The sequence below is a fragment of the Esox lucius genome, chromosome 5 (assembly GCF_011004845.1).
Source record: "Esox lucius isolate fEsoLuc1 chromosome 5, fEsoLuc1.pri, whole genome shotgun sequence".
NCBI classification, from domain to species: domain Eukaryota; kingdom Metazoa; phylum Chordata; class Actinopteri; order Esociformes; family Esocidae; genus Esox; species Esox lucius.
The window spans coordinates 9767858-9789683 of NC_047573.1; the positions used below are offsets into that span (position 1 = coordinate 9767858).

General features: G+C 47.0%; 1 protein-coding gene across 12 annotated transcripts in view; it reads right to left on the bottom strand.

Moving 5' to 3' along the window:
• Positions 1-777: 777 nt before the first annotated feature.
• The window catches only part of LOC105007964 (SRC kinase signaling inhibitor 1), a 52113-nt gene continuing 31064 nt past the window's right edge, over positions 778-21826 (bottom strand). For 8 of the 12 annotated variants that reach the window (XM_020046665.3, XM_020046663.3, XM_013133954.4 and 5 more), the window contains 16 exons: positions 19132-19333; positions 18633-18762; positions 18167-18338; positions 15662-16587; positions 14973-15062; positions 14848-14888; positions 14628-14651; positions 12449-12609; positions 11891-12066; positions 11591-11721; positions 10877-11024; positions 9652-9946; positions 8674-8995; positions 7207-7343; positions 6907-7062; positions 778-5094 (listed from right to left, as the gene is read on the bottom strand). In XM_020046665.3, coding sequence (XP_019902224.3) covers positions 4936-5094; positions 6907-7062; positions 7207-7343; positions 8674-8995; positions 9652-9946; positions 10877-11024; positions 11591-11721; positions 11891-12066; positions 12449-12609; positions 14628-14651; positions 14848-14888; positions 14973-15062; positions 15662-16587; positions 18167-18338; positions 18633-18762; positions 19132-19333 — 3270 coding nt within the window. In that variant the 3' untranslated portion in view covers positions 778-4935. Of the gene's footprint in view, positions 5095-6589; positions 6801-6906; positions 7063-7206; positions 7344-8673; positions 8996-9651; positions 9947-10876; positions 11025-11590; positions 11722-11890; positions 12067-12448; positions 12610-14627; positions 14652-14847; positions 14889-14972; positions 15063-15661; positions 16588-18166; positions 18339-18632; positions 18763-19131; positions 19334-21826 lie in introns of all 12 variants that reach the window. The other 4 variants (XR_002196813.3, XM_020046667.3, XM_020046664.3 and 1 more) reach the window with 4 other exon arrangements.

The window sequence follows — 21826 nt, forward strand, 5'->3', positions numbered from 1 at the left end:
TTATGACTCCTCTTTTCAAGTATAAAAATACAAAAAGTCTTGATTATATAAAACATAGATGATTATTTTGTTTTGTACATGATATAATCTCTGCAAACATTAACTACTGGCTAGTAGGTTATTTTCTCACAATATATCTCATATAATTTCGATTGTTCTAAGGTAAATTGCATGATCTTTATTTTCATATTAGCATTCATTTCTATATTGAAGAGTAACAATAAACTATATGAATGTCTATGATATAATAATGAAACTGTACCATCTCCAGTTATGTCTATTTTGTTGAGTGGTATAGCTATTTTCGTGCACAGAGAGATTCAGTGGCAATATCTATGACACTTTCCCCCAGCAATATGTCAGACAAGATATTACCCTTCTGAAGGGAATTCTCTGATTTGCATTTTGTTAAGTGTTAGACTGTTTTATATTTTTTATTTTAGGCACGCATAACCACTCTGGATGGAAAACCTGACATTAGCCTACTGAGTCGACCGTGTCAGTGCTGGCTACTGCATAAGCCTGTGCTAATGCGTCCTAACCTGTCACATAAAGGACTGACTGACAGTGTTTTAATGCAGAACTCTTTTTTTGATTTGAAGTTCAACAATGTCTTCACGTTTGCTGTCCCACATATTAGGGTCAGTATTTGCCCTCGGAACTCACACAGCTGAGGTTATAAAGTGGTTGGATTTTGCTCAACTCCTAGCCTAGCCTCATCCAACTATTTTTTTTTTTATATTTTTTTTTATACATTGATATTCTTGTATTGGCCATAAAAATGTTTTGCAACCGCCTTTGTTCGTCCAGTCCTTTGTACAACATTTATTGACATATAAAAGCTCATGAGTAACTCCAACACTACGTGGCCACATGGCGTGCTATGCTACAGCCAGACGCTGCAACCCTTTGCGTTTCCCATGATTGGCCACAGGGGATGCTGTTTTGGTGCATCGGCGCGTCATTCATCAGGCTCATGATGAGATCAGAGCCTCGTGGCTGTCGCTAAGCTAAGCGTAGGCAGAGCAGGGGAAGGGGACGCTGTGATCGGTACAGCACCGCTGTCAGGGCTTGAGGATGGACCGTCTCTCCTGATCCAGCGTCTCCACGGTGAAGAGGCAGGATTTGGAGGGGGGGGGGGAAGGAAGGAAGGAGTGAAGAGGACAGGAAATGAAGATTGAGAGCTGAGAATACAGGAAGAGGGGGCGAGGAGTGGGTAACGGAGGAGTTATGTTCTGAGGACGCGCTGTACCTATTCTATTTTTAGAAGAGGATAATAGCCGTCTGAAGTGGTCTGTTGAAGTGATGGCTGACCTCTGCTTTTACCTGGATAACCACAGCCATGCACCTTTCCTCTGTGATTGATCAATGAAGTATTGTTGGTTATGTACTCTCCTGATGATCAATAAATTGGGTCTGTCTGAAACAGTTAAGATGCCTCTTCATGACAAACACACAGGTAGACCGCGGGCCCCTCCAGAATTAATGGATTCTTCTGAATGGTCCACCATTAACAAACACAGGGGCCTCTCCAGAGAACCTAGGAGACCCAAATCGTTCTAAGGCGATTAAAGCCCGTGCCTAGCTCTTCATGCTGTCACATTTAACACAAGCTCAATGTGATGTCAATGCTAGTTAATGGCCCTGGCCTTTAGCAAACAAGAGATATCCCCCAGCGATTAGATTTCTACTGGGCCCCCACTCCGCCACCATGCCTGTTTCTACATCTAACCCTTCAAGGGATTGTGGGTAAAAAAAAAGATTAAAAAAAAAAGGAAAGAATTGGCCAAGATTAACGACATGGACCTCCCATTGAGCCAAGAGCAGGGGCACAGGGAGGTAGGACAGAAGATTGGAAGGATAGAGTGGAGGGAGAGATAGAGGAAAGGAGAGGATAGAGAGAAGAGAAAGGAGAGAGAGAAACAAGCCTTTCAGGAGGCCAACAGAGCTGGTTCTGCTGATATAGATTTAGATCAATGTCAGCCCTGTCTGATTAGGTCCTCCTCAAGACGGATGGGGCTCGGGTGTGTCCTTGGATGGCCCACTGCTAACTGTCAGATTGACTGGGGGTGATGAAGAGCAGCAGAAGATTACACTTTTGGTCTCCATGGGGCATGAAAGGAATAGAGATTGACAATCGGGACATTCAGTTGGGAGAAAGGCGGGGGCGATTGGTACAGCAATTTGGGTATTTGGTTGCCTCTCAGCTGACGCATTTGAAAGGAGGTAAGGGGAACGGATTCGTTGACATCTGCTATGAGTCGAATCCAAAGGGAAAACAGACGCTTGTGACATGATCCTTATCTCTGCCTGCGAGGGACACTGGTACATCTGGGGCTCTGGGAGGCTGTCTCAAAGAATCACAAGGCAGGTGCATCATCGCTCACAAGACACAGAGGAACATCCCACGTCCTGCCGCCCAATGACAGTCTCCATTCCGGATATCACCGATTCATGTTGGATCGTGAAAAAGGCATTAATGCCAATATCATCTATCCGGGGACACGAAATGTGGAGTGGTTGTGTAGAGATGAACAGGACGGCACCTGGTCGTCGCCTGTTGCACGTCTCTTTGGACTGGTATTGGAAGAGTGAAAGTACAGTAGTGCTTTTAGGGTCTGTGTCATCTTAGGCACTAGACTAAGATACAGTACAGCACCAGCTAGGCCTTTGTATTAGGTAGCCCCAGGGCATTTACACAGTATGTTGGGCCCAAATTTCTCTTCTATTGATCTTACCACTGACCCAACATTGGCCAAACGATTACAGTTGAACATTCTTGGTTAAATCCTATTGGTTCAAAATCATCTAGTTTGTCTGGGGCAGTCCTGTATTGTGAAAGAATAAGCCTTACAAGATGCATTACAGTACACATAACAGCATAATAGACCTGTCCTATACTCATATTTGTGCCCAAAGCACAAATCATTAAAAAAAAAAAACTCCTCAAACTTGTACCTTAAAGAGACTGTATGGTGTAATACTCCCCAGGATGAGCTGGCCAAGCAGAGGTATAGATAAGAATAAGCAGGACAATCAGTGGTCCACTCCCATCAATATTTGCTCATACCATTGTTTGTTATTGCACAACCAACACAACAAGTCTGCTTTTTAACACAAATATATATTTTTTTGTAAGGAAAGTAATATTTCATAGAACTCTGGAAATACTGGGCAGTTACTTTATACATACAATATAAATTAAATGGGTCTTTTGTTTGTTTGTTCACAGACAGTTCACTACATTTTACTGACCCAGTTGCCTAGATACATATCACTGCATTACTGTATGCTACAAACAACATACATTAAACTAAATGTCAAGTTAGACATTTCATAGAATACATCATCAGCACCATGAGAGGACTCACTCTTGTGATGAGCGTAATCTGCACAGAAACAATCAAGTTTACTGGGAGGATCTGAATGCACAGTGTAATGGCCCTCGGGTAAACGCCCTCGGGCCAGACTCAGAGGGCACGTTGAACATGACTAAAGAGAGACAGGGAAGGAATGTATGCTGGAGTCATATACAATCTCACGCAACTGAGTGGTCTCCAGCACACAGCAGCAATGGACTTGAATACTAATGATTGGAGTGTACTTCTGCCCAGATGGCCACACAGTGTCAACAAGAGGTTGATATGCTAGCCGCATGCTAACTGTTGTATTTACTAACGGACGGTGTTGTAAAGTGTGCTGGCCCCTCTGAGACGTTATCTTCTGCACTTGCGTGGTGCGGTCTGCATTTACAGAGATTCTGACTGGTTTCGAACTTTCCCCTTCACCCCAAAGATTGAAGAATGGTTTGTGATCTGATGCAAAATTGTGCTTCACCAAAATGGATGTGGTTACATATTTGGTTGTGGAAAAGATTAATTTGACGGACGCAATGTGGTAATGTTCAAGATCTGAATAATGCACACGTGCAAGTGCATCAATCCACCCATCCTAAGTGAAACTGGACGTTTTTGATTGGACGTTTTCAAGCCTGAAAATTGGCCTTTAAGAATAAGCCTGAAGAGAATTAAATGAAGGTCCCTTTTTCTATATCCGAAGTGGCTTCCATATTAACTAAATGTAGATTATCACAAGAGGATTAAGTGGCCTGGCTCGGGACAGGTGCAGGCTGGAAAAGAGCAGTGTTATCTCTCCCTGACTCTGAGAGCGGCCACGCCGTCCTTTATGAGGGACAGTTTGGGCTGAGGTAGGACAGGAACGCTCAGCTCAGCCCACTCGGGTGGACCGCCTGCTGAGCCAGATAAGGCCAAGCGCTGGAGGGGGAGGGGCCGGGCTTCCATTTTGTTTGCTTAAGAGAAACTTTTCACTACGTCTTTCAGACGGCCTCTCTCTCTTAGTGTCTCACTTTACTCACACCGCTTTTAAACATCTCAGTTCCTCTCTTGCACTCTTATGCACTAAGCAAATTGGGGCAAATATTATGTGAATTAGTACATTCTCAACACTTGGCCCTTTTTTTAACTTGGGTTCTAAATGCCCCAGCAGGAGACAGAATGATTCAGTGATTTGAGGAAAGTCAGAGAACAAGAATGTAATCTGCTTGGTGAAAACTTAGTGGTTCAGCACTGAGATGTGAAATGGTTCCGTGGCATCATCAACGAGGACCGAACACAATACAACAACCGTAACCTCCTCAGAAACATCAGTGCCTCAGGGTAAGGACACGCTCTGTACACAATCCATTTTGGATCCAACAACTTGGAACTGCTCAAAGTCAAAGAATGTCACACTCAGCAGTAGTGTTTTCCCGATTAGCTCACCCCTCCTCTCATCATCTTACATCATCCACTGACAACGTGTTGTATCCAAGTATAGTCTTGCCAGAGCCCCAGTAGTTGCCCTAGACCACTGCAAGGTGGGTCAGTGTCACAGAAAGCCACCAGAGCTGGTCCGGAGAGGCTGAGTAGGGGCCTTCTAGAAGTGGAATACCTGCTGCTGGCCCTGGATCTTGGGGAAGTCGTCCCTCTGCTTCCTAGCCTTGGGCCTCTCCAGGCTGCCCTGCTGGATCTGCTTCAGCCTGGCTGCTACAGTTGACTGGGCTCCCTTGGATGCCCCTGGTGAGTTGCTGGCATTCTACAGAAGGACAATGAGAAGGCAGAAGGTCACAGTCCAATCTACAATGACAGCCTCGTTCCAGGGAAGTGCACTCTTTTCAGAGGCTAGAGCCTTAAGAAGTGTAGAGTGAACCGGGATGTCATATGGTGTGGACCACCTAACTGCACTATCCGAACCTTGTTGCCACTCGTTTCATGTAACATTTTGGGGTTCAGTAAGTTGATCCACACGCGATGGATCAGTGAGCCAAATTTCTGTCAGCAATGTGGAATTGTTAACCTGAATCTGGCTCCACAAGAGCGATTTCGACAGCTTCCCTGGGCAGATGAGGCTTTTTGATATATGTGAGCAATCAAACAGGATTTGATAGAGGTTAATGTGTCACCTTAGCGGTAAAGAGTTCTAAATTCTAAATTTTTTCTTAGTCTGTCACCACTTGTTCAATTGAACCTGTACATTATTCAACCTTGACACATGTTAACCCCCCCTGCCTCTCTGGGACCTTGCTGCATTACTCCCTTGACCTACTCTGACACTGGCTTGCTATGCCTGATAATGGAAGTTTTCAGTTGTTAAAGGTATGTGTCTACCTCAGGAACCTCACCGCTGCTACTCTATCCCTGCATTTCAGTTGCACATGCACCTTTTGCACATGTGGAATTGCCATTGTGCCTGCATTTTTTCCAGTTGTTACACACGCATGTCTACCTCGGGACCTCATTGCTGCTATCTCTGCATCTCGGGGTGCACATGCTACCTTAATACATCATTTGCCTCATTTGCACATCTTGAACACCTTTTTGAAATTGCCATTTGTATCTGAACAACTACTATCCCAGTTGTAACATACATTACACCTAATACTTTCTGCCCTCTTCTATTTGCCTTATTGCACATTTAGTATTGCCATTTGTACTGGATTTGCTTCCATTGCACATCGACACATTTCACTGGTAATATGCATATACTTGATACTTATATATTTTCTGCCGTCCTCTATTTGCATTTCTGGTTAAATGCTAACTGCATTTCGTTGTACTGTACTTGTACTGTTCAATGACATTAAAGTTGAATCTAATCTAATGTTATTCAGTATACATGCACATCTAAGATGCACATTGGAAAATAGGACTGTCAGTTCTCATAACATTTACTTAGTTAGAGGATTAGAGAACAGCTTAGCAAGAATACTAAATGCAGATCAGAATGTAGTATGCAGTAAGTTTAATTAGCAAGGGGAGAAGTCATTAACAAAGTTCGACAAGGGACATACAGTACATTTAATGAAATTAGACACTGGATGTTTGGTGGTCGACAGGAGAAGTGGTGTAGTTGTCATGTTATCAGCCCAGAGAGCAAAATCACAAGAGAATCTCTGTGATCAACAGGCACGAGTGGCCCACGAGTGGAAACATAGTGCAGAGGAATAGCAGTGACTGAAGGACTGAGAGAAGACAGAGGAATTTCAGTGACTGAAGGACTGAGAGAAGACTTTTGGGGGCTTACGGTTTACCTTTCTTCCCAGGGAGCAAGGTAGGGTGCGGGCTGCAGGGGTTGGCCTCGGCAGGGTGCTGGGAAGTGACTGGGTTAGGGGAAACTTGGACAGGGGATCGCTGAAATATCTGTCCCGTGGTGGGTGACGAAAGGCGGGTGATTCAGGGCGTGGTGTGTGAAGAGTGTTGCAGGAATTATGTAATCACAAGGCTAAGGCCCAAGAACATCTACTGCAACACACAAAGAACGCATTCCGGGTGCGACATCGTCACACATTTCATGTGTGCACTGGTTTTCCAAACTTTGAAGGGAATTTAGAAAACTGAGGCCTCCCACCTCTAGTTCGGCAATGATCCTCTCCTCATCGTCCTCGTCTTTAATGGCTGAGGCGGCGATGACAGGAGGGGTGGAGGCGGGCCGGGGGTTGTCAGACGTTGTCCTTCTCAGCTTGACCAGAGTCTTCGGAGCCTCTCCGTCTTCTACCTCCGGCTTCTTAGTGAAACAAAACAGGTTGGCATCAGGTGCATGTGACTCACCTTTCAAACATCCACACAGCCACAGAGCCCAGCTCCACGTCTCTTGGGAAACATCCTTCGCAGGTGTATTTCTTTCCCAGCCTTTGCGGTCATACTTTACCTTCTTGGCGGTGACAATCACTTCCCCGATGCTATTGGTGGTTAGCCCATGGGCTGATGGGAAACTGCGGCGAGGAGGCGGTGGAGGCGGGGACTTTGAGGGCTTCTCGGTGCGATATCTCGCCACGCTCAGCTCCGCTAACACGGAATACAAAGACATGTATTTATGGAAGCGCTCAGTCATAACCAAAACACAAGCAACACCATGTACATTGGGGAAAACAAGTATTTGATACACTGCCCATTTCCTACCTACAAAGCATGTAGAGGTCTGTAATTTTTATCATAGGTACACTTCAACTGTGAGAGACGGAATCTAAAACAAAAATCCTGTATGATTTAAAAATAATTAATTAGCATTTTATTGCATAAGGGATAAAATTGTAGACCTGCACAAGGCTGGGATGGGCTACAGGACAATAGGCAAGCAGCTTGGTGAGAAGGCAACAACTGTTGGTGAAATTATTAGAAAATGGAAGAAGATGACGGTCAATCTCCCTCGGTCTGGGGCTCCATGCAAGATCTCACCTCGGGGGCATCAATGATCATGAGGAAGGTGAGGGATCAGCCCAGAACTACACGGAAGGACCTGGTCAATGACCTGAAGAGAGCTGGGACCACAGTCTCAAAGAAAAACATTAGTAACACACTATGCCGTCATGGATTAAAATCCTGCAGTGCAAGCAAGGTCCCCCTGCTCAAGCCAGCGCATGTCCAGGCCCGTCTGAAGTTTGCCAGTGACCATCTGGATGATCCAGAGGAGGAATGGGAGAAGGTCATGTGGTCTGATGAGACAAGAATTGATATTTTTGGTCGAAACTCCACTCGCCGTGTTTGGAGAAAGAAGAAGGACGAGTACAACCCCAAGAACACCATCCCAACCATGAAGCATGGAGGTGGAAACATCATTCTTTGGGGACGACTGCACCGTATTGAGGGGAGGATGGATGGGGCCATGTATCGCGAGATCTTGGCCAACAACCTCCTTCCCTCAGTAAGAGCATTGAAGATGGGTCGTGGCTGGGTCTTTCACACAGCCAGGGCAACTAAGGAGTGGCTCCGTAAGAAGCATTACAAGCCAGTCTAGTCTCCAGACCTGAACCCAATACAAATCTTTGTAGGGAGCTGAATGTCCGTATTGCCCAGCGACAGGCCCGAAACCTGAAGGATCTGGAGATGGTCTGTTTGGAGGAGTGGGCCAAAATCCCTGATGCAGTGTGTGCAAACCTGGTCAAGAACTACAGGAAACGTATGATCTCTGTAATTGAAAACAAAGGTTTCTGTACCAAATATTAAGTTCTGCTTTTCTGATGTATCAAATACAATTACTTAATTACTTAAAAATCATACAATGTGATTTTCTGAAATTATAGACTTCTACATGCTTTGTAAGTGGGAAAACCTGCAAAATCGCCAGTGTATCAAATACTTATTCTCCCCACTGTATATCTGGCATCCAGTCTCTCACCAGAACCGCGACGTGACCCCCCCTCCAGCTTCTGGGCAGTAGCCTGGACCTTGGTGGGCTGCTGCTCACTGCTGGTGCTACTGGTGGTGGTGGTTGTGATGGAAGTGGTGGTGGTGGTGGATGTAGTGCTAGGGGCGGTGAACTGGGGTTTGGGATGGGGCTTTGGGGGCACCGCGGGCTTGCTGATCTGCCTGGCAGCAAAGTCCAGGTCTGGGATGGCCTTCATCAGCTCCGCCTGGGTCTCCTCGAGGAGACGGTTGATGTCCTGGGCACTGAACTGGGTCAGACTGGCCCGCTTCTCCTCCCAGTCCCGCTCCGCCGCCTGCACAGGTGCACATGTCAACCCACACGCAGCGCCACGCATGGACATGTACACGGAAGGACTGGACATGATCGGCCAGATGTGTCATAGAAATACGGAAATACTGTACTATATATGTATGTGAATGTACAGATTCCCTGGTGAATGTACAGATTCCCTGGTGAATGTACAGATTCTCTGGTGAATGTACAGATTCTCTGGTAATTGTACAGATTCTCTGGTGAATGTACAGATTCTCTGGTAATTGTACAGATTCTCTGGTGAATGTACAGATTCTCTGGTAATTGTACAGATTCTCTGGTGAATGTACAGATTCTCTGGTAATTGTACAGATTCTCTGGTGAATGTACAGAATCCCTGGTAATTGTACAGAATCCCTGGTGAATGTACAGATTCCCTGGTGAATGTACAGATTCCCTGGTGAATGTACAGATTCCCTGGTGAATGTACAGATTCCCTGGTAAATGTACAGAATCCCTGGTAATTGTACAGAATCCCTGGTGTATGTACAGATTCTCTGTTGAATTTACAGATTCCCTGGTGAATGTACAGATTCTCTGGTGAATTTACAGATTCCCTGGTGAATGTACAGATTCTCTGGCAAATGTATAGATTCTCTGATGAATGTGTGCATTGTGAGGATGGGTGTTCCATACCAATCGGACCTCCGCAGACACTGATTTGTCTGCACCACGGCGGCTGGGCAGCTCGTCCAGGACCCGACTTCTGTAGCTGGATGTAGGGTGGGAGTCCTGCTCAGGTCCCGAACCGTCCGGGTCACAGGCTGACATGGGCATCCAGTTGGCAAGGCTGAGTGGGGGACTGGTCATTATGTCGAGGTCGGAGGTCTTTCCTGTGTCGACTCGTTTGGTCAGCTGACTGGAGATGTCATCTTGGCCCTTCCACAGGCCCTCTGACAACTTCCTGTACGTACAGGTGGTATACAACACACTAACAACACACACAGCAGTGTCAGGGACCTGTCGCTCCAACCGTAGGGACCAGGTTTCCAAGACCAGTCTATATACCTTCCTCTTCATCAGCTGTAGAAAATATTCCATATGCTTGAAGATGCCTTTCCGTTATATTGAAGGATTTTTACTTATCTTGTAAACCAAGTCACCAGTTGTATAGGGCCCTCGTAGCAACAACGTAATAAAACCTAACAACATGACAATGTGTGTATAACCCATGAAATGTGTTGTCGTGTTGATCCATAAAGGGTGGTGTTGTGTTGACCCATAAAGGGTAATGTTGTGTTGAAACATAAAGAGTGGTGTTGTGTTGGCCCATAAATGGTGGTGTTGTGTTGATCCATGAAGGGTGGGGTTGTGTTGACCCATAAAGGGTGATGTTGTGTTGGCCCATAAATGGTGGTGTTGTGTTGATCCATGAAGGGTGGGGTTGTGTTGACCCATAAAGGGTGGTGTTGTGTTGATCCATGAAGGATGGGGTTGTGTTGATCCATAAAGGGTGGTGTTGTTTTGAAACATAAAGAGTGGTGTTGTGTTGACCCATAAATGGTGGTGTTGTGTTGATCCATGAAGGGTGGGGTTGTGTTGACCCATAAAGGGTGGTGTTGTGTTGATCCATGAAGGATGGGGTTGTGTTGATCCATAAAGGGTGGTGTTGTGTTGATCCATGAAGGATGGGGTTGTGTTGATCCATAAAGGGTGGTGTTATGTTTACCCATAAAGTGTGGTGTTGTGTTGACCCATAAAGGATGATGTTGTGTTGAACCAAAAAGGGTGGTGTTGTGTTGAAACATTAAAGTGATGTCGCGTTGACCCACAAAGGACTGTGTTGTGTTGACCCATATAGGGTGGTGTTGTGGTGATCCATGAAGGGTGGTGCAGTATTGAAACACAATGGTGGTGTTACCTGCGCAGTGTGGACAGTGTGTCGGTCATGGAGTTACATCGTTTCAGCAGTGAATCCAGTCGGTGCGGCTCCTCCTTCAGGAACTTGACGGCCTCCACCTCTACTCTCAACACCACCCGCATCTTACTCTGCAGACTGGGGAACTGGTCTGGAGGGAGAGAAGGACGGAGAAAAAGACAGACAGAGAGAGGAAAAACAGACAGATGAACAGAGGAGAGGAGACAAGAGAAGCAGCATTAATAAACCAATGCTAGAGTAGAGGAGCATGTTTCCAGAGTTGTTTGTAAAACATGTATAGTGACTTAATGTCTCCTGCCATGTTTGCTGCTGGGGTTTGCTGTTCCCAATGCCCCTTGTGGTTCCGCTATGGCGTGGAGAAAGGATTTCATGGTTACTCAGGTGCAGAACAAGCCTGCCATCACATAGGTTGTTAAACAAGCATCATGTTTCACTGTGCGGTTCAGTGCTACGACGCGTCACGTGACAGCATCTGTTTGTTTTTGCAGCTCTTTCTTAATGAGACACACGCACACTCTTATTAGTCACATACACCTGCCTAATCACTGACAATGCGACAGACTTTGTCCTTGATGCAATTATCCAGGAAGGTAATTAGTATGTGAGGGGTTCGTTGTATTCAATTCACACAAGACAGGCATTTCACGCAGCCAGCTGGCTCCATGCTGTATCACTTTGCCCTTTTCACATACGTACTCTTGAGCTCCGTCAGGGTTTCTCCCAAAGACCGCAGCTCCATGCTCTTCTGTTCCACTTCCTGCTCAGTCACCAGACCATGGTTGACCGACGAGTTCCTCTGGAGTTCTTCCACTGACTTCTCTAGGTCACTGTGAAGGCCGAATAGTAAGGACATCTTTTAGCGGTGTAATGGAGGGCAGACATGGTCACACCGCAAAACACGTTATCCCAATCAGCTCTTTTTATCAGAGCAAAGTGGTTGCTTTCTTCCCTCTTGCTGACAATGGCTTGGGGTAGAGACCCTGATGAAGAACTCACTGGAGCTGCTGGATGAGCAGCTCTTCCTGGTTGAGGTACTTGAGTCTCTCCTCCTCCACTAGAAGGCGCTGTCTCTGCAGAGGGTCCTCCTGGGTCCGCAGGGCGTCCAGCATCATCAGGCTGAGCTCGGACTCTGTCTGCCTCAGCAAGGACTGCACTGAGTCCTGGTTCTCCAACTGGCACGGGAGGCATGGGAATACAGGAATACGTGTTATTAATGCACACACACACAGCCAACAAGGCTGCAGACACCAAGCGACACGTCTACACACACAAAGCAACACGTCGACACACACAAAGCAACACGTCGACACACACACAAACTGGCAGGTCTACGCACACACAATATCAAGTCTACACACAAACCGACAAATCTTCGCACACAAACCAACAAGTCTATGCACACAAAAAACATCAAACACACACACACACACACAGACCAAAAGGAAAATCAGAATGTTAAATTACAAAGTAATGTTGTTTGTGTGTGTGTGTGTGTGTGTGTGTATTTCTAAGGACACATTAATTAAGACACACTCACTGGTCTTTGGCGCTCACCTGGATGTTGCGAAGCTGGGACAGCTGTTTGCGCAGCTCGCTGGTGTTCTGCTGCAGGCCGTGCAGATGTGTCTGCATCTGTAGCCGTGACACCGTCACTGGATGGGTGGAGCCTGTGAGAGGGGGGGGCATCAGGGCCAATGGAGCCGACGGTGTCAGAGCTGGCCAATGAGAAAGCAGGATTGGGTATCATGACTGTGCATTCCACTGTCACTGTGGCCAATAACGACGAGGGAGTGGGGAGGGACTACAGGATTACACACAGGCAGCATTATTACTGATGGAATTGTCAGTGTTTTGAGGACACAGAGACACAGAAAAATCTGTATTTACATCAATATAGATTTCAGGGGTAGAAACAGAGCATCCACAGGGAGTCTTTGATGCTTGAGTTGAAAAGGCACAAGGGTTCATTGAAATGACATCGAACTTAGCTTTGATATATGCAATCTTCTCATGCATAACGAAACAAAGGGACTGGTTTGGTAAGACTTAGTCACCCAGAAACTTGGATTTCTAATAAACTGCCAAATTAGGGCAGCCTATTTTCTTCTGACATCACAAATTCACTTTATTCACACAGACGACTTTTCAAGCATCATACTGGAGTTTAGTATAAACGGTATCAGCCGTGGAAGTAAATCTCGATCCTCCCAAATAACTAAAAGTGTATTCACCGTAACATAACCACCCCCCTATACGGACAGAAACACAAGTTGAAGACACTCCAGCATTAACACTAAGGACTGGCCAACATTCAGCTAGGTGCAGTCCAAATAATTGGGCAGCAACACAAAATGGAGATTTGGCTCTGCACTGTAGCACATTGAACTGGAAATAAAACAATGACCAAAAAGGTTAAAGAGACTGCCTGCTTTAATTTGAGGTTATATACATCCAGAAACCATCCATGAAATGCATCTGAATAACAACTGTTTTCATAGATAGCTCCGCCCCCCATTCACTTTAAGGGACTCAAAGTTATTGGACAAACTGGCATAATCTTAAATAAAGTTGTCATGCTCAGTACCTGGTCACCAATCTGAAATCTGCAACCCACAGACATGCTTAGACGTTGGGTATCTTTCCTGGTGATTCACTGGCAGTTCATTTCCAGGCATTTTTGCCTTTCAGTCTTCTTCAGTAAGTAACCTGCATGTTCCATTGGATACATAACAGGCGACTGACTTGGCCATTCGAGAACATTCCAGTTTTTGTCCCTGGAGAACAGCTTGTTGGCTTTAGCATTCCATGCCTGACAATTATCCAGCTGCAAGGTTAAGTGCCGTCCAATGAGATTTGAGGCATTCGGTTGTATCTAAGCAGAAGATAAGTCGGTATATCAGGTTTTTTTGGTCATCAGGTTTCTGGGTAACTAGTGTTTTACACATTTCAGTCCAGCATAGTATGTATGGTAAAGATTTCTGCAAACGCTAGTGGCTGATACACCCACGCCAACCACCTGGAGAGTGTTTCTGATCTGTCAGATAGTTGTTTGTGAGCATTCTTTGTCCTTCACTCTAGAGGTCTTCTTTGGTCTTGCAGGTAATTTGCCATTGCTGAGCTAACCAGTTCTTTATTTCTCCCGTTTAATGTACCAAACAACAGCTGGCTTTGGCATAATGCTCATGTTTTCAATGTCTTTTCATTTGGATTCATCTGTATCATGAAGGCCAGCTTGACTAGCACTGACACTTCTTCGGTCCTCCTGTGGTCGGACTTCAGCAACTGACACCAAATATAAATGCAAAGCCCAGAATTAAGACTAGACAATGACAGCTCGCTTGTGCATACACTTGTGTAAACAAAGGCTTCTGCCCGAATACCTGAGGGGGTTGGATGGGGGCCAGGTACAAAACGTGCAGTTATTTCTAAGCGGATAGTCCGATATCGATATCGATACCCTCATATTAAAGCCGCCAGTCTGCAGTTCATCCCAAACATTCTATCAGAGACAAATCAACATAATGCACGTCACTGTCCAAATACATATGGACTACACTGTGTTCAATGGCCAGTCCTAAATCCAGACACTGAACAAACAGGGAAGATAAGAATCAAATCAAATCCACACAAAACTCAAACATATCAAACAGAGGGACACCAATTGACAGGAAAAGGAGTCCATCATTGAGACACACAGGGGGGAAGAGGACAAGGGCTTTGGACAAGCAGATACCTTTCTTTTTTTTAAACCGTCCAGCTAAAACAAGGCACAAGAAGCATGGCACTCATTACTAACTAAAGTGAGTACACACTTTATGGTTGTTCACATTGGTCACAGATGAGCAGCACACATAAGTAGCTCAGCAATGGACCGAGTGATTTGTATTCCCAAGTCAATGGGACGTTGACAGTGAATGTATACTGTATTTGCTCTGTTTTTAAGCAATCCTTACTGTCGGTCCCTGAACAGTCACTGGCCGTCTCCATCTTGTCCCTGAAAAAAAAAAGAAGCACCTAATGAATATAATGAATGTGTGTAAGTGTGTATGTGTGTGTGTACTTTGTGTGTGTGTCTTACGGGGTGTCTGCCTCGGGTCCTCTGGTCAGAACAGTTTGCAGTAGTCCAGTTAGACTGGCTATCTGTTTCTCCATAGCCTCCATACGACCCCTGAGGAAAGACGTGTGATTTAGAGCCACAAAGAAATACACATCAAAGACATACATAAGAACATACATCTGAACATATATATACCAAGAATGATACACACACACACACATATATATATATATATATATATATATATATACACATACACACACAAATACATATATATATACCGAGAATGATACACACACACACACATATATATATATATATATATATATATACACATACACACACAAATACATATATATATACCGAGAATGATACACACACACACACATATATATATATATATATATATATATACACACACATACACACACACACACATAAATACATATATATATACACACACATACATATATATATATATTTATAATATACACATGTATATTATTTATCCACACATTTTTATGAATAATTAGCAGACAGTCTTATACAGACTGGCATACAGGAGTGAGTGCATACATTACTGATACTCTCTTCATATTGGCCCCCCATGGGAATCAAACCTACAACCCTAGTGCTGTAAGAGCCTTGCTCTACCAACTATGCAACACAGGACATGCATACACCAACAGATATACAGGCCGCACTTTCACCTGGTCTCTGTCTCGTTTCCTGGTAGAGGGGAGCCAAAACCACTGCCCTCCCCTCCTGGCCCAGCCATCAGGCACAGCTGTTCCGTCCCCAACCCTGACCCCTGACCCCTGGCCTTGGGACTCTCTCCGAACACGGAGGAGGACACGGAGTCTCTCCGCAGGCTCTGCCTCCCGGGGGATCCGCGGGTGGGCATGGTGACTGAATACGAGTCCCTGGTTTCGGGGATCTTCTGCGGGGAGGAGGGCGGCGGCACCCGGAAGCCCATGGCCAACATGGACGCTGCATAGGCGGCGTCGTTGTACAGCGGCCCTCCGGGCCTGTAGAGGACGCCACTGTCCATCAGCTCCCCCTGCAGAGCGGCCGCTGAGTACGACGTAAGGGAGCGCACGGAGCCCGGTCCCAACACCCCTCCCCCCACGCCACTGCCACGCCGGTAGAGAGAGCCGTAGGAGTCCCCCCTCGCGGGCAGGGGGGAGTGTGGGCCGGCCAGGCTGAGGCGGACCCCTTCCTGGCCCAGGGAGTAAGGGTCGGCGTAGATCCCCCCGCCGTCGCCCCGAAGGAGTACCATGCTCCTGGAGCCGCCACTGTGGACCTCCTCGTCGGGTTTCACGTCTCTCCGCTCCAGGATGGCGCTGGGGGAGAAGCCCACGGAGGGTGGATGCTGGACGTGTGACTGGTGATGGAGCTGCTGGGGGTGGCTGTGCTGAGGGCCCCCGGGAGTGGAGTGCTGAGGGTGAGGGAGGGAGTGGGTGTGGTGCGGGGGGGGGTGAGGTTGCCCAGCATAGGAAGACGGACGTCCGCCGCCGCTGTAAAGGAGGCGCACCCGGGACGGGGAGCCGGAGGGGGGCGAGGCCGAGGGGGCGGGGGCATTGCTGAGGCGACGGTTGGGCGGAGAATCCTGCTGAGGCGTGTAGACCATCTCCCTCTGTCATTGGAGGAAGAGAAGAAGGATGTACTCAGAAAAGCAGAGAAAACAGAATCAAAGTGGAACGGAGTGAAGTGGGATAGGATACCGCACAGTCCTGTATCACAGAGGACCGTAAAGAAAATCCCACATCCTTTACCAGACCGGAGCACTTATGGGTCGATAGCCAACCTGAGATAATGAGGCCCTGGGCTAGCGCAGTATAATAGGCTCTCCCTGAATTGACATCCCAACGGACTCCGCACACACACACACACACACACACACACACACACACAGTAATGACTGGGGTATCTTCATCTCCACCATCTCCATGCAGTATCTTAGCAACTGCCTCCATGTCTGCCAAAGACTAATCCCATTAGATGTGAGCGACTAGTGAGCGAGGGACCAACTACCACCACCACACAGATCTCAGAATAGATCCTCGAGCCCCAGTGTCCGTCACAGACCTCGGTGTGTGCTCACGCTACTTTAAAACAGTCCCCTCGACACGCCAACCAACCAACTCGCCAATCAATCTCCACTGACCCCTGCGCTCCGTCCATTTTGTCCCTTCGTCCTCCCTGTCTCCGGGGCAGTGCTGCTGCTCATGGTTTATTTTCTGTAATCAGATAGTTATCTCCGCTCTGCTAGCTCCTGTCCAGCCGCCTTCACTCACCTCTGTTTCGCCGCTGCTCCCCCTCGGGTCTCCTCTGTCCTCCTGGACACGAGCCCCAGGGGGAGCCGCATCGCTCGATGAAGCCACTGAACGCCAGGAAGGATTCGAAGATGAGACCGGGGGAGAGTTTGGCGGGTGAGCCATGGCAAGCCGTGCTGCGTGCAGTGGAGGCGGCAAAGCAAATCTTGGGAGTGGACGGGACTGCTGACCTCCAAAATGCACTGGGCAGCTGCAACACGAGCACTAGCACGCGCACATGCACGGCCCCCCCAGGGCGGGTGATTGAGATGAGTGGAAGTGGCAGAAGTGGCAAAACCTCTCTCCGTTTCTCACTTAGCCTCGCCTTCTTGAGACAAGTCCACACGGACCACAGACCGACAAAACGCAGAGGCCCCGCGTTTCCACGACTGTTCCAGTTGTTCTTCAATGTAAGCCTGGAGGACTTGTGCTGACCCATTAAATACACCAAGCCACCTATCTAGCCGAGCCACCGTTCTAAGAACAACTGTAGTGTACAACATAAAACCACCAGCCGGCCTGTTTTGCCTCAGAAAGAGACAGGTTGGCTTGGATTCCAAAAGGGCGACAATGGTGCAACTGTTATGGGATCAGGTCTGTTGTTCATCATATCAGTAACTCGTTAAATAGAGACCCACTGCATTTATATTTTTTTGCTCCATTAGGTTAGACAATGAAAACGTAATTTCCTGTTCATGAGCAACACACCAGCTATCAACGTCGGGGACAGAACGGAGATCTACACATGTAATGTTATTCACGGTGAATTAGCATTTGCACTCTGCCCTGTAGGAAGCTTGTTGATGCCCGGCAAACTTTTCTGGCACCACCGCTCCTGTTGGTGTGCAAGGCATACAAAGACGGACGAACGGCCAGTACGCCCTCTCCTTCTACACTCACTCGTAGGTCTCCGTTGGCCAGGTGGGAGCTGTGGTGCCCGGGGTAGGTGCCGTAGACCGGCTCTCTGCAGTAGATCTTGATGACACAGCGGTCCTGGACGTCTCGTGGATCCTCCAGCTCGTAGAAGACGTTCCGCGCCTCGTCTTTGATCAGCAGGGCCGTGCTGGGGCACCTGGACATTGGCATTAACACCTTATCATTGGCCTTATCTCTGGAGCATTGGCCTCAGTACCTGAACATTGGCCTCAGTACCTGAACATTGCCCTCAATACCTAAACATTGGCTTAAAACAAAACAAGCACTGCCAGTAACCTGAGCAGTACAACTGTACATTCACTTTTGTTTACAACTTACCAGTCCACTTATCTCTCTGTCTCAACACACTGTCTCAACACGCTTGCCAGTTAATGAATGACATTTGATCCGGGCTAAAACAGAAGCTCTTGTAAAGAGTTGGTAAAGCCACCTGAGCATGGCCATGTTGAGCCTCTGGGGGAACATGTGGACGATGAGGGCCCTCAAGGTCTCCAGGCTGGTCAGCTCATGGGTCAGGTGCACACGCCTCGTTTCCTCGCCCAGCTGAAGGAAGATGATGCCTGGAGGGTTGTGATTCACGTCACAGTGAAAAGTCAATTCACACACACACACACATAACACACACACACAACACCACACACACACACTACAGAGGGCAGAGAGGGTACAATCATGCCAATAATCTCTTTTGTCTAACGGGGCTTTTTCAAAATGAATTTGGGACATTCGGTGAGTCATTAAAATTAGAATCAGATCCACACACGGCCCGGTAGTCAATCCAAAATGGGGAAAATGTCCCCCTAATGTGATCCTTATGCTCCTCGTATGGACGTTAACGCTGCCTTAATAGAGCGAGCTGCTGTCTGTCACCACATAGACGGCAACAGATGATGGTCGGCTGGACCTTGACACGGCCACATGGTTCTGACCTGGCGCGCGGAGCTTGGCCTGGCTGGAGGAGCGCGCCAGGGGCAGGCTCTGACGGAGGCGGTTCATGCGGCTGAACCCGAGGGGAACATCCGACTCGGACATGGTTTCCAGACTCTCAGCCGAGGCAAAGGACACCCTGCTGGCCTGGTCAGCTAGAGCCGGCTGGTTGGGGTTGGGCCGGATCACACGAGGAGTACGGGCCTGGGGGGACACAGGGAGAGAAGGATGGAAGCGACCCAAACACGGCGGAACAACAAAAGCACCACGGCAAAGACGCACTGCTGCTTTGAAATAACCACAGACAAAATCAACCTGTGGAAAAAATTATAATCACAGACAACAACACAACCATTGCAAAAAAGGCACGCAGCCACAAAATTAGCGAAGAATTGTGTATAAAATGAAACAAAAAAGCCAGACACAACAACGCAATCCCAGACACAGAGAGGACAAAAACAGCACATCAGTCTCCTCAAGTTGACACAACTGCATAAAACATAAAGACGCAAGCACCAAAACATTATTTTTTCACAAATCTTCAAACATATCTATTGAAGTATGCGCTGAAGAGTTACTGTTTAATTCACTTCTTGTGCAAACTATCCAAGGGACAAATTTAAACAGAGGAATGGAGACATAAATATGTATTATTAATGCTATGTAAATGAAGAGGTAATGGGTGGTTCAGAGCTGGATTTACCCGTATCCACTCCACAGAGAATTAAAGGAACCGAAAGAACACTTTGAGTTATGGCAACAGTACCGAACAAAGCCGAGCACAACACTGGCCAGATGCGCGTTCATTGTGATGCAGGGCAATGACAAGGGCTCAGACTTCACCTGACCAATTTAAACCGCTGAGGGAGGATGAGACGACGAAGATGTGAGGAACGGCGAGAGGGAGGAAGAGGACCTCTCGTTACAGGAGCCGGTAAAGCGCGTTGTTTATAATGAATCCCTACCGACAGATATTTTCCGGCCCAAAGACGACGGTAATGAGCTCCCACCGTGCTCCGTCAATGCCGCTCACACCCACATTTGTCTGTTGTCTTCTCAGCAGCCCCATCATTGGGCTCGCTTTGATTTGTTGCCCCGGCAATGGGCCTGCGTGTCTATATGCACATGCAATTTAACGTACCTGCACAAACGCAAATAGTAGGGTAAGGTACACACTCACTCTATGCACACACACCCAAACAGACACACACAAGCTTTAGGTTTCACTATTTTTCCACTGATACTGTTCCCCAGAAAGCTGAACCCATCCCTGCTCTAAACGACTAACCCTGAACCAAGCCCTCACCCTAAAATCAAGTCCTCTTTTGGCTCTTCCTTATTTGGACCAGGCAAAATGTCTGAACGTTTTTGGTTATCACAGGTATAGTTCAACATGGACACACACACACACACATCTATCTGGAAATGAGTTGGTTAACAGATTGTGAGGGGTGTTACGATTAATGTTGTGTGTGTGTGTGTTTGTGTGTTTGAGCCAGAAGCAGTGCACCTTCTGCTTCTGCCAAGCTGTTGAAGAAAGTTTACGGCACGAGGGAATCACCAAGTTTGTGGTTCAGTCAGCCGTAGACAGAGAATGGACGGAGCAGGAGAGAGAGACGGAGAGGAACAGGAAGACCAATATTTAAACCTACAGTGAGGGTGAAGTGGGGGAAAGGAGTGGGGGTGTGAGCGAGACAGAGAGAGGGGGTGGTACCGCATGTGCAGTACATATTTACATATAAGCCTGTAGGAGAGCCACAGCAACTTAAAAAACGCTGAGACCAGGCAAGAGAGACACACAAGCAGAGGATGCGCGGCGTAGAGCGTGCTGCGGCAGTTTAAATCCTCTCCACTCTTTCTCTTAATTAGTTTCGGTGTGCAGGCGGCAGCTGTGGCGGGAGCTCGGAGGGCAGGGCTTCTCTCCAGGTGCTCCTGGGAACTAGCGGACGAGCTTGGCTGCGCTCTGTATGCCCACGTGTTATTCCCGCTGTGTCTGTCTACATTACGAGATGACATTTTCACTGAGGTAACGCTTAATAAAACTCCCCACAGCCATCCTCCTCCGTCGCACTACCCGAGGAGAAACGCGGAGTAGTGGTAGGAATGTCATTTCCAAAGTGAAACTCTCACGGGAATGCCAGGTGATTTCACAGTAGGGATTTCCCAGAGTAATATTTTTTCAGTTCCGCCCATTCGTTAGCATTTCCTGCCAGTGGAATCTCATTTTGATAGTGTTATGAAACTCTCCTTCAATGAGGGTGTTTTTTTTCTTCTTTAAATTCTGCTGCGCTTTGGTTATTATAAACTATTGTCACCTGTTAAAACAGTGTTATAACATTAACCTTGTGAAGACACTTGGACTGATAGAAAAAACTAGCAGGTACAACATGACCTCTTCTGTGTGTTAGAAGGCCATGGTGCTAATAGCGTTAATAATATGTAATTTGTGTACACAATAGTTGCTTGCCTCTATATCCAGCATCTTGGTTTCAACTGTCTGAAATGATTCAGTCTCTATCAGAGAATTTACTGAACTGCTAGTGACCCAAGTCTCTATCCAAATGTTATCACCAAGGAATATTAGTGCAGCGTCCCGACTCAGTTCTTGCACTTTCTCCCCCTCTCTGTTTCTCTCTCTGATTCTAGTGTTTCACTATGCTGCTGTATATGTCTGTTGACCTTGGTCTGTTTGGCTGT